This window comes from Hippocampus guttulatus, chromosome 3, assembly GCF_054856545.1.
Source record: "Hippocampus guttulatus isolate MCC_2025c chromosome 3, RoL_Hgut_1.0, whole genome shotgun sequence".
Classification (NCBI taxonomy): Eukaryota; Metazoa; Chordata; class Actinopteri; order Syngnathiformes; family Syngnathidae; genus Hippocampus; species Hippocampus guttulatus.
Window position 1 is genome coordinate 2,979,076 of NC_141263.1, and position 17,721 is coordinate 2,996,796.

General features: G+C 41.7%; 1 protein-coding gene across 1 annotated transcript in view; it reads right to left on the reverse strand.

Annotated features, from left to right (window-relative positions):
- cemip (cell migration inducing hyaluronidase 1) overlaps positions 1 to 17,721 on the reverse strand; it is a 151,187-nt gene that overhangs the window by 57,434 nt on the left and 76,032 nt on the right. Inside the window, exons 7-11 of the mRNA XM_086106842.1 lie at positions 17,117 to 17,187; positions 16,824 to 16,919; positions 14,242 to 14,363; positions 11,505 to 11,652; positions 7,796 to 7,987 (exon numbers count right to left, since the gene is read on the reverse strand). Coding sequence (XP_085962968.1) covers positions 7,796 to 7,987; positions 11,505 to 11,652; positions 14,242 to 14,363; positions 16,824 to 16,919; positions 17,117 to 17,187 — 629 coding nt within the window. The remainder of the gene's footprint in view (positions 1 to 7,795; positions 7,988 to 11,504; positions 11,653 to 14,241; positions 14,364 to 16,823; positions 16,920 to 17,116; positions 17,188 to 17,721) is intronic.

The window sequence follows — 17,721 nt, forward strand, 5'->3', positions numbered from 1 at the left end:
TGATGGATTTCTGGGTGATGATTGATCGAAAAACGTGAGTACATTGTACGATGGCTAAATAAAATACAACGGAACTCAGTTTTCCGTTGCCTTTTTAAAAACGTGTTTTTAGCTTGTATCTGTATGTCTTGGCATGCTACAAGCTAACGTGTTTTTAGCGTGCGCGCATGCATGCAGTATGTTTAAGCTGGCGTATGTTTTACCACTTTAAAATTGCGCCCAATAATACAGTGCGTTTTGTCTATGTGTAAAATACAGAAATAGCACCCATTAATGAGACTGCGCCCAACCATACGGTGCGTCGAATGGTCGTGAAAATACGGTACATTGATCAGGGCTGGACTTGTTTACATTGAAGCTGGCCACATATTTCAAAACTGTTCAATGTAATGCAAAAACATTTTTTCCAATGAAAAAACAACTTTTTTGAAGCACAGATATTCATTCATTCATTCATCTTCCGAACCGCTTGATCCTCACTAGGGTCGCGGGGGGATGCTGGAGCCTATCCCAGCTGACTCCGGGCAGTAGGCGGGGCACACCCGGAATCGCAGGGCACACAGAGACGAACAACCATCCATGCTCACATTCACACCTAGGGACAATTTAGAGTGTTCAATCAGCCTGCCACGCATGTTTTTGGAATGTGGGAGGAAATCGGAGCACCCGGAGAAAACCCACGCAGGCCCGGGGAGAACATGCAAACTCCACACAGGGAGGCCGGAGCTGGAATCGAACCCGGTACCTCTACACTGTGAAGCCGACGTGCTAACCACTGGACTACCGGGTCGCCCGAAGCACAGATAATACAGTTTAAATAACTCCAACCATCATAATGAAAAGGCCTATGTATCAAGCTACTGCTGACACACTTTCGTTCTTTCAAATGTACTTTGGTGCAGCAATACAGTGTGTCTTCAGGAGAAAAAGGTTGTCTTGTATGGAAATTGGCAAAGCACCCAGGGCACAAAGCCGCAAAACACTGCATGTGGATGAATTTTGTTTTTCATGAACAGGCAGAGTCATGGCATCTGTTAGCATTTTTTTTTTTGCGGTGAGTTGGGGCCGGTGGTCTCCAGAACCAAACTTTATCTCAGGGGTGGGCTTGGACACTACTCTGCATTTCAAAGGAGGTGGTGTGACACTTTATCTTCCTTGTCTTGTTGTTCGGGTTGAAATTCCATTTATTAGTGCCTTGAAATGCAGAACATCAGTCTTTTCCAATGCATGCAATTCACAGTGGTCACGTCCAAGAGGTGAAAAAACACCGCTGTTTGTTTTGGGATACATGGACACACATTGATCTATAGGATCTACCTCTCCCATGTGCTGATTGTACAGTTTCACGGACAAAAGCCAATGGATGTTGAGCACCTTTTCTTTCTTTCGTGTTCTATCTCTGGGCCAAATTTGGTGGTGACTGACAAACACAGGAAGAGGTCATGTGAATCACTGTACTATCCAGCCAGCGTGTGACAGGGACGTTTTCAGCATTGGTAACAACAGAGCAATATCCTCGTCCCTCTTCTTTGAGTTTCTTTTCACTCTTCGTCTTCAGCTGCGCTCCCTCGAGCCTGTTGCTTCTACACGTGCCAGTGCCGTAGATGCCTTGTTGTTTCAATGACTGAAGAAGTGGAATGGTGCAAGGAAAAGTGTCAAAAAAAAGATGTAATTCTTTTGCTGTACGTTATCACAGAGGTGCATGATGACATCTGCAGCCATTCTCAATCCACAGACTGCACCACGCCCAGCCACATCCTGATATACTTCAAATCTGTGCATGTGTCCAGGACTCCTTGTTCTAACCCACACTTTTGCACCCAAGGGTTTGGGTTTCTTTGGGATACAGTAATCCCTCACTATAATACGGTTCACCTTCCGTGGCTTCGCTGTTTCACTGGTTTTTTTTTAGTGCAGTTTTTAAAATGCTTTTTTTAAACCGTGAATTGTGTTCTGCATCCTGATTGGCTAAGGTACTGACCAACGTGAACAGTCTCCGCACCTCATCTCTGTATAGCTTGCCTAATTTACCTTTGCAAATTTTTGGTCTTTGGTTTCATTGTCATACAATGAAACCAAAGACTGATTGTATACATAGTTCAGTATTGTATAATAACTGTAAAAAAATAAAGCTGACTATCAAGTACCAAGTACAACTGCATTGTCAAATGTGCTGAAATTTCGTCCCTCTCACATTTTTTTGCTTTTTTAAATAAATCCTACTTCACGGATTTCACTTGTCACGGGTTCTTTTTGGAACATAACCCCCGCGATAAACGAGGGATTATTGTATACTGCTTGAGAGACAATTGCCCTTGAAATGGGATGATCTATTCATCAATCGATCAGAATTCTTCAGGATCCACCGCTGCAAGCAAGGTTTTTTTTGGGGGGGGGGGGGGTTGAGTATATCCAACACCAGCCTGATTCAAAAAAGTTGATCAATATTTCCAGGCTCCTGTGAAGAATTATCACTGAAATGATATGATGATGATGAACCTCAGAATTTACTGAAATCCTTTGAGCGGCATTTCATTCACTATCAAATCAAGACGCAGCCCTTTCAGTGATGACCAGTACATCCTCAATCTTGGGTATTTGAGGTATGACGTGGACAAATTAATCCAGAGTAATCAATTCAGTTCACCATTTGTAATGGCCGGGTTTTCTTTTCCTTTTTGCAGTGCATAGAGGTTTGATTGGTGTTTCATTTCATTTATCAGATCTTTGGGAAATAGATTCATGAAGAAATGTATCGCGTCTGTACCCTCAATATTCACTTTGCTCTCTCCTGAGAAAGGAGGCAGTTTTTTTTTTGGACATGTCTGCCTTTTTTGTGTTCTTGAGGGTTGTCAGGTGGGACATTTTCGGCTTCCTGAGCTTCTTCAACATCCTCATCCTCGTCAGAATCCTCAACTTCCTCAGCATTCTCAGCTTCACTGTCACTTCTGTCACCTCTGTTGCCATTTGCCAATTCTCTTTTTTTCTGGTAACCATTCATCGTCACTGTTGCTGTTACAACCAAATTCCATCTTACTCAAGCGAGAATACTGTGGTGGCTATTGCACAACTGTGAAATTAAGATTCTTTCATAAAGGTGAAAATAACATTTCAATAGCTGTCCCCTGTGGTGGAGTGCTGCCTGACTTGTGTGCAGGCAGCGTGAGATCGGTTCCCACTCGGTGACGGTGTGGATGTGGGTGTAAAGGGTCGTTCGTCTCTATATGTGCCCTGCAACTGACTGGCGACCAGTTCAGGGTGTAGTCTGCCTTTCGCCCGAGGTCAGCTGGGCTAGGCTCCAGCACCCACTCCCTCATTGACCCTGTTCAGGATAGGTGGTGTTGAAAATGGATGGATGGATGGATAGCTGTCCACTGTTGTAACCGCTTTCCTTAAAAGTATTTTTTGTAAATCGGATTCATCAAATAATCAACAAAATAATCATTATATTGCAGCCCTAATTTAACATGTTTAGAAACAAATCACTGAAATCACTTTGGTATCACAGGGTATTCAGTTGGTATTTTACGATCGGCAATGACATAATTAGTTAGCATTTTTGATTGAAAAGACACCTGATGTTTAAAATGGCATGTTGAAGGTTACTGGTCCACTCTTATGCAGTAGTTATTAGGTTGGGTAGTGTTTATTCTTGTGGTTACATCTAGTCAGGGTTGGGAGGGTTACTTAAAAATGTATCCCGGTACAGATACTATATGCCTCTTAAAAATGTAGTTTGTAATTAGAGTACCATAATATGAAAGCAATGTAACTTGAGCACTTTCAATTACTTTTGGATTACTCTAATACCTAATATGCTAATAAAGACAAAAATAAATCCTACCACAGTATATATTTGCATACAGTGGACCCCCCGCCCTCCTGTTTGCAGGGTACAGTGATCAGGCCGGCCCACAAATAGCAAAAATGCCCAAGTAGATCAGTGATTCCCATCCAGTTATCCATTGCTGGGGCACATTAGTGTGAGAGTTTGTGTTATTTCTAAGATATAATGTATCTTCATTTATCTATCTATGCCACCGGCTTACAGAGGCAGACAGAACTCATTTATGATCTTGTTTGATGTTTTATGTCGTGTTCTGTTGTAGTATTGTTATTTTATGTTAACTGTTCTGCAAAGCACTTTGTTGTTGCAGCAGCTGTTATAAAAGCGCTATATAAATAAAAACGTATTGTACTGTATTGTATCTGAATTGAAAAATAGCGATCACGTGACTCCATAACAGCAGACCGGAGTACGCTGATCTTGAACTAAGTGCGTGTACGTCCACAACAAAAGGTCCATGGAGACCTGCTAAGTTGTTTCACCATGGAAACTGTATTAAGTTAGTTACTTCAATGTTGGAATTGGAGCTGCTAATACAGATGTACAGTGACAAAGCAGATATATTCAGTCTACAAAAAAAAAAAAATTAAAAAACAATGCTGAATGGAGTAATGATGTGCATGACAGCTGGCCGCTCAATCCACAGGCCGCACACACTGACAGAAAAAAAAATGTACGTCGGCCCTCAACTGGCAACACAACAAACCCGATGAATAATTTGAAGAAGTACTAGCACTCAAGTGATTGTGTGGAAAGCATGAAAATGCCACTCTGGACTGCCACTTCTGCAACACGCGAATCATTGGCAGTTTAGTCACGGCTAACCATCACTGATTCACAGGACCAAAGCGGCAATCATTTACATTTGCAAGCAGCAATGACGCAAACACCGTATGTGGCGTCATAACTTTTAAGCATCTTCATTAGCCCTGGGAGTGCAATATATTTGGGGTCTTGCGTACCTGCTAACACCCTCAAGACTGGGAAGTATTTAAGTGTATTATTTTATACAGTTTGATATTTGTTGTACTAATAAGTAATATATGTTTAAAATATTTTGTGTTCCTCTTTTTCACTTTGTTTTAAAATGTACTTAATTCGTTCATAAAATGTTATACTACATAACAGTTTTGAATTGAATACAAATGCTATAAAAACCGGCAATTTAAAGTCTATGTAAAGAAAAAAAATCAAAGTAATTAGCTCTTAATCAACAAGATCCAATGATATTAAACATGATCAGTCATCTATCTTAACCATCTGGCTGGATCAGATAATTATAACTCTCTTTCATCTTGCACTGAGTTGTCACACAACCTTCCCCCCCAGACTGGAAAATCTGAAGTGTTTAGGATATGTTTGTCAGGAAATACAAGTGAGTATACATATGAACCCCCGGTATTTGCAACTCTGCTATGTACTGTTTAAAAAGACACATATGAATCAGCTGACAAATCACGCCTGAAATACTGTCCTGTAACTGTATAAGTACACATACATGTAATTGAGCATAAACAGAAAACAAAATAACATTTTTATTTATTTATTTATTTTTGGAAAAACAAAAATGTCCTGTGCTTACGTCTTATGTTGACTTGTATATATTTAATGTTTAAGTCAGCATGAATAGGCCCATTAAGAAACACACATGCCTACAGGATACGGGCTGTGACTTTCCCTTGGACCTGAGTCAGTTCAAACACTTTTCTCTGACTCCAACACAGTACTCAAGGTTGTTCAAATCTGACCTGCATTGAACTAAAAACACGCAAGCTGCAAACTCACTCCACATCCGCAGCTATTCCTTGGTAAAATGTGCAGAATATGCCATTGCATCGACTTGTTGAAATATTTACGAGACTCTTTGGAAAAGATTCTTTGCAAGGTAATATATGATGCTCCAAAATCAAGGGCAATTAGTTTTTTGACAGTCTACTGTAGGTCAGGGGTCTTTAAACCTAAGTGAAAAACAATGGATCATTTGCTTCTTGGGCTAAAACAAACAAAAAAATAATGAATTGGATGCAAATGTAATACATTGTGTCCCGTGCGACTGACTGGCGACTAGTTTAGGGTGTAGTCTGCCTTTCGCCCAAAGTCGGCTAGGATGGGTCGAGCAACTCCCCGCGACCCAGTTCAAAATAAGCGGTATCAATGGCAACTGATGACTCATTTTGGTTGTAGATTTTGTCATCCGATTGAAGAGCATTTATTTATTGTGCCTTCCACAAAATGCCCCTGGCATAGATGGAAAAACAAAATAATAATGTCAATAATAACATAATAACAAACTGATGTGAAGAGCCGTCACTTGCCAAAAATACTCATCAACAGGGTGGGGGGCTGGGGATACAGTAGGGGGCTGTTGTACTATTATTATTATTATTATTATATACGCTCTTTTTGTACTATTTCCTTGCTTGTTTATTCACGTCGGTTGTACGACCATGTGCTACACTCACCAGGAACTTAAAGGGGAATTCAGGTCAAAAATGTTCTCTCCAATATTGTGTTCTATGCTGCCCCTTTAGTCTGAAGACAGTATTCACATTAATTATTGTGATTGTGAAATATGAATTCAGCAACAAAATCCACCCATTTTCTTCCATCTCAGGTGATGGGCATTGTGTTGCTGTCGACTGACATCACAGTGCCCAAAGGCTCAGCTTGGGATGGTCACATGACCAAGGATGGCCAAACAGGTGAATCATGATTGATTACCTGAACCATTATAATTTGTTACTTAATTCATATTCCATAAATGCAATATTAAGCTTGATTAGACAAATAGGTGTGCATATAACATTTTATTTGACTTGACTTCCTGTTTAAAGACTCCAAATGTATCGAACTGAAAACCATGACCGCAAAACCATGATACAAACCGAATCGTGGATTTATGTGATTGATTAAATGTGACTGCTTGTCGATAATTTCTTTATAGGATGTGCTATTTCATTGAGTTTTGAAATTTGGGTCCTGCACCTTGAAGAGACAAACTGTATGTGTGCAGTGATAAGCTTGACTCTTTAATAGCTGTGTTTGGATGGTTTTCATAGCATCTATCCATCCATTATCTGAACTGCTTTATCCTCATGAGGGTTGCGGGCGTGCTGGAGCTGTCTTTTGTCCAGCTGTCTTTGGGCAGTAGGCAGGGTACATCCTGCACTGGTTGCCAGCCAATCACAGTATAATACGGTCTTCTAGCTGACATTTTTACACGAACCAAGGCCAAATCTCTGTCATTTGAGGGTTTTTGTTTTGTTGACCTTTACCTGGACATCAAGTAGGTCATTAAAATAACATCACTGGACACTATGCCAAGACAACAATCAAGTTAATACGTTGTGGTAATAGCTATGATGCAAATATTTTGAGGATTATGTGTGTACGAGAAGCCTTAGAAGCAGACAGTAATAAAGAGATACAGGATTGTGGGGGGAAGCTGTCTTGCTAAGAAAAAACTCACCGATGCAAAGAACGTGCAATTATCACTCAGAAATGCTGAAACAACACAGGAGCTATCTTTCTGAAATCAAAGTTGTAACTCTCAGGTCACTGTGCCACTGTTTGAAAGAAAGTTTTCTGTCCTGTATTGAACAGGCCTTAGGCCGCAAAGGATAAATGATACAAAGATAGCTCCATAAGAGTAACTGAACTGAAGTAAACTGGAATTTGTCCCAAGGAACGTGTCAGTCCTCTTCTTCAAATATTCAGGGATTTCTTAAAAATAAATATATATATATATATATATATATATATATATATATATATAGGCAAGCAACAGGCAACTTCCTTTTCGAGTATTTACACACAAAGCTTGAAGCTTGATCAGATCAAACAAGTCATGCAATGCAATAAAGAATCTTCATAAAGAAAGAACCTTCATTTTTTCCAGTTTGCACACCTTTTAAATTGTGAGATTGTGCTATGAGTCACATTCCTCACCTTGCACCTTGACCTGGTTAGCTGTACAGGTAGGACAAGGAATGAGGTCAAACCCTTCAGTCTGATGCATGGAGTAGTCGGTGCTGGCCACCACCACCTGGTCACCAGGTTGCCAACCCACAGGCTGGTCTGCAAGCTCCAGAACTGTGCTGTTGGACATCATGTCGATGGAAATTGAGGCCTGAGGACGGACTGCAGGATTGGAGATTGAGAGTTAGAACGACAGCAATGGACAATGATTGTTGACAGCGAGTCATTAATATCAAAAAGGAGATGTAGAGTCATGAATGCGACGATTGTTTTCCTCTTGTGACGGTGTTAAAGTAGCTGAAATGGAACACACTTTATGACAATGCTCACAATAAACGTTTCTGATTCTGACATTTCTATAACTGCTTCAAACAACAAAGTCTACTCAGAAAAGTGGTTAATATTGCATGACTGTCCATGTCTTATGTGTTGTGTTGTATTATTTTGTCATTTTATGTTAACTGTTCTGTTGATGGTGACGCGGGTACCCGCAGCGACTGTTCTCTGTCCTGTGTTTGCACTGTGGTTGAGAGGACAGAAATTTCATCTGTGCTGTATGTTGCACATAAAGCATATTTGACAATAAAATTGACTTGACTTGATTCTTAAGAAAATTGTGAAATACTGTCATGTCTCTTGCTTGTGCTCAAAGCAGAAAAATTTCCTTCACATGAAACACCACCATAGCTCATACCGATTATTAGGAGCGAAGGGAGCTGATAACCGATATTACGAGCCAATGTTAATTTTCAGCAAAAGTGGGGGTGGAAAAAAAAAGAAAATACAAACTCCAGCTCTTAACTTTGTTGAAATGTCTTTAAGCATATTGCCTTACAATGGGCATCTTTGTTTTAAAATGCTAACAAAAAGTTCAGGGACCTCCCAGAATCATCAGTTTGTCTGATACTGGAAAGGCATATGGGAGAAGGAGGGTGCACATAACAGTCGTGCACAATGGCTGGTGACCCTGAGAGAGGAGCACAGCAACCTCCCTGAACAGAACCCAGTTACCATAACAGTGGCAGACATACAGGAAAGAGTCTCAGATATGAAGCCCTGGACAGCACCAGGCCCGGTGTTAACATGGTTAACACCTACTGGCGAAAGAAACTCACAGCACTCCATGAGCGCCTAGCAGCACAAATGAACCAGCTGCTGAGGGATGGGACTCACCCAGGATGGCTAACCGAAGGGCGAACGATCCTGATCATGAAGGATCCCTCAAAGGGTGCAGTCCCATCCAACTTATCGGCCAATAACCTGTCTCTCTGTCACGTAGCAAGGTGGTGGTGGACCCCAAAAAGCAGGGAGGAGGGAGATGCAGGGTGTATTTGAGGAAGTGTATTGATAAAACACAGGAAACTAAATCCTAAGCAAACAAAGTCCAAAGTAGCAAACAAAAACCATGACTGAAGCTCAAAACTATCAATAACAGAAACATGACAAACAAACAAAAACAAACATGACAGCAGCAAAAAGCAACAATGACCCGGCAATGAGTGGTCGGGCTGAGAGTCCTTTTAAAGCACTAATTACCAAATGTCCAACAGGTGTGCAGCTGCAGGGGGAGCCCTACAGTGCCACCTGTTGGTCCCAAACCGAATCATGACACTCTCCACAACATGGAAGCTCATGTCAGGCATCATTGCAGCTAAGATAAGTGGACACATGGATCAATACATGAGCGAAGCACAGAAGGGCATTGGTAGAGATACCAGAGGAGCCAAGCATCAGCTCCTGGTTGACAGAACAGTCGCACAACACTGCAGGTCCCGACATACCAACCTGTGCACAGCCTGGTACAAGAAAGCCTATGACTCGATGCCACATACATGGATCACTGAATGCTTGGAGTTGTATAAGGTGAACAGGACCCTAAGAGCCTTCGTTGCGAACTCGATGAGGATGTGGAAAATCACACTTGAAGCCAATGGCAAGCCACTTACCCAAGTGTCCATCAAATGCGGCATATACCAAGGTGATGCACTCTCCCCACTGCTTTTCTGCATAGGACTGAACCCCCTAAGCCAAGTAATCACCAAGACAGGCTTTGGATACCGCCTCAGAAATGGAGCTACAATCAGTCACCTTCTCTACATGGATGACATAAAGCTGTATGCTAAGAGCGAAAGGGACATAGACTCCCTGATCCACACAACCAGGATCTACAGCAGCGACATCGGGATCTCATTCGGGCTTGAGAAATGTAGTCGGATGGTGACTAAGAGAGGAAAGGTAGTCCGCACTGAAGGGGTCTCACTCCCTGAAGGAACAATAGCAGACATTGAGGACAGCTACAAGTACCTTGGTATACCACAAGCCAATGGCAACCTCGAACTGGCAACAAGGAAAGCGGCTATGGCCAAATACCTCCAGCGAGTGAGGCAAGTCCTAAGAAGCCAGCTCAATGACAAGAATAAGACCCGGGCAATAAACAGCTATGCCCTGCCAGTGATCAGATACCCTGCAGGAAAAATAAGGTGGCCAAAGGAAGAGATTCTGACCACAGATGTTAAGACCCGAAAGCTCCTAACCATGCATGGAGGGTTCCATCACAAATCCAGCACCCTGAGACTGTACGCAAGCCGAAAGGAAGGAGGCCGGGGACTCGTGAGTGTGAGAGCCACTGTCCAGGATGAAACATCCAAGCTCCATCAATACATCAAGGAGAAGGCTCCAACGGATGATGTACTCAGAGAATGTCTCAGACAATGGGGAACAGCGGATGAGGCGCTGGAAGAGGGACCATCATGGGAGGACAAGCCCCTACACGGGATGTACCACCGGACCATAACTGAAGTGGCTGATCTCAAGAAGTCCTATCAGTGGCTAGAGAGGGCTGGCCTGAAGGACAGCACAGAGGCACTCATCCTGGCTGCTCAGGAGCAGGCCCTGAGCACCAGAGCCATTGAGGCCCAGGTATACCACACCAGACAAGAACCAAGATGTAGGTTGTGCAAAGAGGCACCTGAGAAGATCCAACACATAACTGCAGGGTGTAAGATGCTGGCAGGGAAAGCCTACATGGAACGCCATAACCAGGTGGCTGACATAGTCTACCGAAACATCTGTGCGGAGTATGGACTGGAAACCCCAAGGTCAAAATGGGAAACACCTCCGAAGGTGGTGGAGAATGACAGAGCGAAGATCCTGTGGGACTTCCAGATCCAGACTGACAAGATGGTAAAAGCGAACCAACCAGATATCGTGATCATAGATAAAGGGCAGAGGAAAGCCGTTGTAGTGGATATAGCGGTCCCAAGTGATGGAAACATCAGAAAGAAGGAACACGAGAAACTCGAGAAATACCAAGGGAAAGGTGATAGTCGTGCCTGTGGTGGTCGGAGCACTCGGGGCAGTGACCCCCAAACTCGATGAGTGGTTGCAACAGATCCCGGGAACAACATCGGACATCTCAGTCCAGAAATGTGCAGTGCTGGGAACAGCAAGGATACTGCGCAGAACCCTCAAGCTTCCTGGCCTCTGGTAGAGGACCCGAGCTGAATGAGGGACGGACACCACCCGAGGGGTGAGACTAGGATTTATTATTTTTTTAATGTACAGTATATATTATTTATTTATTTATTAATTACTCAAGCGGTTGGGTCCAACTAATATCTTTCCATACACATACATTTAAAAAAACAAAACTGAAACATTCTGTGAAATATACTATTACCAAGTTTTCCACATAGAAAACGAACTCTGTAGTTGCGACAGAGGCCATGAGCTTGGTCTTTATTGCGGCAGACAAAGCCATAATCTTTGTTATTTTTGTGGATCACATCTCCGGTTTGGTTGGAGGGTATGCCATCATGTGTTTCAGCCTGGAAAGAAATCGCACACAAAACAGACAGGAGTTTTATAGAACTGTGACAATTTCAAACCCGAAACCTGCATGTTTGATGCAATTGTCAAAATATCCTAGTTGAAAAAGGTTACATTGGCTGGTTGTTGGTAAAGTATCTGTTCTTAACTCTAGCTCAGTGGTTCTTATCCTGGGTTCGATCAAACCCAAGGGGTTCGGTGAATCAGTCTCAGGAATTTGACAGAGCCTCTGCCATGGAGGAAAGATACACCGACTCAACGTGTCAATTAGTTATGACATGCCCACTTGGCCATCAATGGCTGGTTCATTTTATGCACGATTAAAAAACATAATTACACTAATTGTTTTTACTTCTTTTCTGTTTTTAATAAATATGTTTTTTTATGTCTTGAATTTGTAAAAAAATGTATTTTTAATTTTCAGTAATGAAGGGTTTGGTGAATGGGCACATGGACTGGTTGGGTTCGGTACCTCAAACAAGGTTAAGAACCACTGCTCGAGCTGAAATGTTTGCATCAAACCAGATAATCTGCAGGGAAAACTTCAGTTGAACTAACTCAAGTAATTTGACATTGACTCCCTTGTAGAGTTAGCATGCTTTCAGTGCTCTTTTTTGATGCATAGTGCGATTTGATTTGTGTTTTTGTTTGTTTTCCACACTGATCATTATAACTAGAAAGCCACTTAGTAGAGAGCACACCAAAGATGAACTATTATTGAAATGAAAACAATTCACAGAGATTTGTGTTGGGATTGCTTGTCTATCTCTCTGTTCGTTAGCCGAGGATTGAGAACAGCCGGGAGGTGCAATTATGATTCTCGGATTGTACGATGCAACAATTCTAGACCGAAAAACAAAGATTGTTGTCAAAATGGATTGAACTATAATTGGTTCTTCTTATACACACAAAGGTTTTGTGGACATTGTTTTTGTTTGGTTTTTTTCATTTGTGCAAACCTGTTACTGTGTCACATTAGCTCCTGTTAAATATTGTCATTAGAAAAAACAAATACCGTTGACCTTAGACTTTTGCACAACATTGCACGACGAAAAAGCTTGAGAGTGTGTACTGTACTGTATGCTCTCCATGCAGTGCAGGAATATAACAGACACCAGCTGGTTGTTATACTTATCCTCAGAGGTGGGCATTGTCAGTCTGGTGTGTCTGTCAGTGAGCTGCCAGCAGCATTTCAGGCCTTTGCTGTCTGTCTGAGTAGTCGGCGACATTCAAACGGCCAGGCCCAAGAACCTTGGACACTACACTAACCATGTTCATTAGATTTTCAGGCTGGAACTATCATAGATATAAAACTATCATTGCGCCAGTTCATTTACAGATTCAGCGACAATATAGTTCATTACATCACAGGACACAATGTCTGTGATTTCCCAAAACAACTTGAAATGTCGGCCCGGTGGCCGCCGGGTTAGCGCGTCGACCTCACAGTGCAGAGGTCCAGGGTTCGAAGAGCTGGCTCTGGCCTTCCTGTGTGGAGTTTGCATGTTCTCGCTGTGCCTGCATGGGTTTTCGCTGGGTACTCCGATTTCCTCCCACATGGTGAGGTTTACTGCTGCATGGAAAGCAGCTGGTGTGGTCCTTGTGTGAGTCTGCCATTCAATACCGACTGCCCTCGTAGTGCGATACAGCAAAGACAGTGCTTCAAATAACATAAGACAAGATAACCTTTATTTGTCCCACACTAGGGAAATTTGCATGACTGGAGTATCAACCATAAAAATGTTTTCAGTTTGGGTATGGATATTAGTGTTATAATCGCCAACAGTGTCAATCCCCCTTGACACTCAGCAGGTGTAATGGGCGTCCTGACACTTTCTCAGCACAATCTGTACTCCTTTTGTGTTCTTAGTGTGTGTTTTGGCTTGAAAACACTACTTCATGTTGTGCAAAGCCTACATAGAGTCGTCAGGGTCTCCCGAGTTTTGGATTCCACTATGAAAAGACGTTTATGGGAAGCAAACTGACCACGAGCAAAGCAGTGAACCTACAGTAGCCTAGTTGACTGAAGTTATACAATTTATTTAGTGTCTCGAAAATTTAAGAAACATGAACTATATGATGAAAATTACTCAAAGAAGAGCTAATGTTTCAGTTGTGGACAGCGGGGGCCCTCTTACTCATGCCCGCTGCCATTTTGTTTGTACAATTTCGATTAAATGTTGTGATTGGCCAAGCACATAGGAAGAAAGGCAGCATGATGCAGCAGTGGAAGGAGTGTAAAGTTATGCAGATTTCACAATTTGGCCCAAAAATGACAATTATGCTAAATATTACCGATGATATGCCGAAGTCTCATGTCAATCAGTACAATATACGATTGCTGTATAATGTCAGCGTTCGACTTCACCTTATTCTGTTGTGCAGTACATTGTGCTTTTCAAGGGCCCCAAGGATGCTGGGCAATAATAATGAGGAAAAGAGGATGTAGGATATCCAGTCCTTTAGTTTTTTTTTTCTCAAAACAAAACGGATGCTGCAATTTTTAATGATCCCTCAGTTTCAGATTACAGTACACTTTTACCTAATAACTGTACATACTGTATGCATGTACTTTGTACAACATTTACCTGAATGTCCAGCGGACTGTTACACAGCCGATCGGGATAGGCCTCACGCAGTTCTGACAGCTTCTCCCAGTCACCAGATCCCCTTTCATCATCCCTGTCAAACCATTCTGTCCACTCAGCCTCTGTAGGACACACACAGACAAACAGAGTCAGCTGGAAAGTAAGATTGATGTCAAATTCTTGACTTGCAGCATCCATTTACAAGCCATCTTAAATACTTTATTCACAGAAAATTTGTGCATCAGAGTAACAGCAGAGCTGGAATTTATTTGCCCTTCCCTTTCATATTGTAAGCACACAAGTGGAGTCTTGTAGTGAGCCAAGTGTGCGTTAAGGCAGCTGTTGTGGGTTGCCGTAGAACATAATTAGATGCAGGACGATGTCATTGTGACCGCAACAATTGATTTGATCAACATTTAGCATGAACCGTACTTCTTCGGTGTAAAAATTCTCGTTGTGGTTGAAACGGGCTGAGTTATACCTCTGATCGGAGGAAGGAGTTTAATTCCAGATTCACAAATTGGTTTTACACAGGACATCAATCTGGAAAAAGCGAGCTTTCGGCCGGCTTTTAGGATGGCTGGTTTTAAAGAGGCCATTGAAGGAATGTTTCCACCCATTACTTTTTCTACTACAGGTATGAGATTAAAAATTGGCTGTGGGCTGCATTTTAAGATTGAAAAAGAGTCAGACGACACATGAATCTTTAAACATACAGTATATGATGCAGCCACTACTTTGGTGCACAGATATCGACCTTAGTATGCCTGGGGAATTTGTTTCATAAAGTTGCGATCAGATGATAGATGAGAAGCATCTAATTGGAATCAGATATGAAGCGTTGGTAAAAGCAAAGTCGATAACACCAGCATTGCACTGAGGCAGGCTATTGATGAGAACGTGGTGCCATGATGATAACACAATCACTGATTAATTACAGCCCAGGAAGATGTTAAACTGTTAATTTTTTTTCTACTGAGAATTATTTGGATTTTATTTTTTTTCCATTTACGACAGACTATGCACTGAAATTGGAGGAGGAACCATTTTTGATAAATGTCCAAACCATTCTGTTTGGGTGTTTTGGGTCCTAACATGCGCTTTGTCTCATTTACTAATGAGGCAAAGCAGTGTACATTAGCGCTAATGCTAATTGGCGGCTTGCGACGTTGCAGTAGCTAACAGCGCTCTCTGGTGGTGCTATTTTTGTATTGCAGTTATCTACTTGATTGTTTATGCATTGCATGTTTAAGTATGTGACTTTTTTCCCTAGCAAGAACAATGTCATCGAAAGAGCTGGAATGAAGGAACAACATGATGTTTGAATTTTGTCAATATGTTCAGAATTAAAGAAGTTACGATATTTTACAACATTGTCTTGTTTCTAATTTAAAACAATGGAATGGCCTATGATCAGTTTTTAAGAAAAATAATAAAATTAATATCGTCAGGCTTCACAGTTTCCTTCAGCGTGGACTGAATTATATCGATGATACAACACAAGAAAGCAAATCAGCACTTTAAAACGAGGTCACCGAGGAGATTCTACTGTTCATCATGTCTAAAAATAGACGCAGGAAACAAATTTAATTCTTCTGAGAGGAGTGGAAAACAGACCTTCATCATGTGGTCACATGGAAAAAGACGGAAATGAGTCAGGTGTCACAAAGCTACACTATTGGTTCTGCGAACATTCGCCGGAACAGACTAGCGACCAGCACTAAATACCTATTTTGAGTGACGTTCATTATGCGCACAACATATCAGACGATAGTGTACCGGGTCTGTTGTGTGAAACAGACTTCCGAGTTGTCATTTTATGTACCAGAGATCTTGTGTTGGAGAGAATAGGACTCGCTTGAAATCGCTACATTCTTAGAAACACCTCAAGCTACAGTATGTCCATCGTATAATAATTCTGTGAAAATATTTCCTGCATTCATTCTTTCACATTTAACCTAATACAATACTAATAATAGTAATTAAAATGAATGTTATGAATATACACTTTGAAGGTTTTTTTTTAAACAACACATAACTTGGCAGCATGATGACTAGTTGGAACATTCGCCTCACAGTGCAGTGGTGAAGGGTTCAATTCCGGCTCAAGCCTTCCTTTGTGTGCATGTTCTCCCCGTGCCTGCATGGATTTTTTCCGGGTACACCGGTTTCCTCCGACATTCCAAAAACATGCATGGAAAGGTTCACTTTAAATTGTCCCTCTAAATTGTGACTGTGAGTGTGAATAGCTGTTTGTCTATGTGTGTTCTGCAATTGGCTCACGACCGGTTCAGGGTGTACCCAGCCTCCTGCCCGAAGACGGTTGGGATCGGCACCCGCACGTCCGCAACCCTCATGAGGATAAGCAGATTAGAAAATGGATGGATGGATGGAAGACATAACTTTTCTTTCTGAGTCAAGACATACAGAATCAAACCAAAAATAGTGACCAAGAAAACCGAGATCCAAACCGAAACGTGGACGTTGTGAACCGTTAACACTCCAAATGAAACATCTATGGAAAGTAAATGTGCATCCAGGTATGAATAGCATTAATTTAGTGTAATGGTGTGAAGAGTTACCTTGCACCCACTGGCTGCTGGCTGTTACGGTGAAATGCTCTGCATAGCTCAACTGAAACACACAAGAGCTTCGGGCTTCTGAGGAGGCTTTTGTCCCTTTTAACAAACACACAAAATATGAGTTAGTCTTGTCAAAATACAAACTATTGTCATCTGCAGGGTTTTCTGACGCTGCACATTTTTGATCATGTCTGATATAATAACATGTACCGGTAATAACTTTTTTTTTTTTTCAGGGAACACTGGACCGGAATAGGCTGATTGGACAGCATAGGTTGAAAAACGATTCCTACCTTGATAGAGAGCATGATCTTCTACAGCAGAAGATGGGGTTCCTTTCACAGCTATAAAAGACCAGGGATGTCTGTGAACGAAAAGGACAGAAAAGAGGAACTGTAAAAAAAATTACAAAAAAAACCAAACAAACAAACAAAAAGTGAGAAAGGCAGACAGAACAAGTAACTATGTAGCTCAGGAAGTGAAAACGGCACACCCTCACACACGTGTACGGTCACCTTAATTAAATGAGTGTGCTTTCCGGAAGAAACTAGATGAGCTGTGTGCCTGTATGTGGCTCCAGGAAAGTCTCTCAAAGTATAAACAGTAAACTGCAGTACATTAAGTATGTTTTTCTCAACAACAAAAAAAACAACAACAACACAAAAAGGAGGTACATTTCCGTGGAAATGGCAAGCTCTAAGTAGCTAAAAAAAGAGTGGAAAAAAAGACTCAATGAATGAGATTCATTGGTTGTAAAATTTTACAAGCTAAATCTTAATTAAAGGCTACGCTCTTGATAACAGGGGTTGTGAAATATAACTGCAACCTACAAAACACCATTTACAAATCATGTACAGTAGGTCCACAGGTATGCAGTGAGTTGCATAAGCTACAGTAA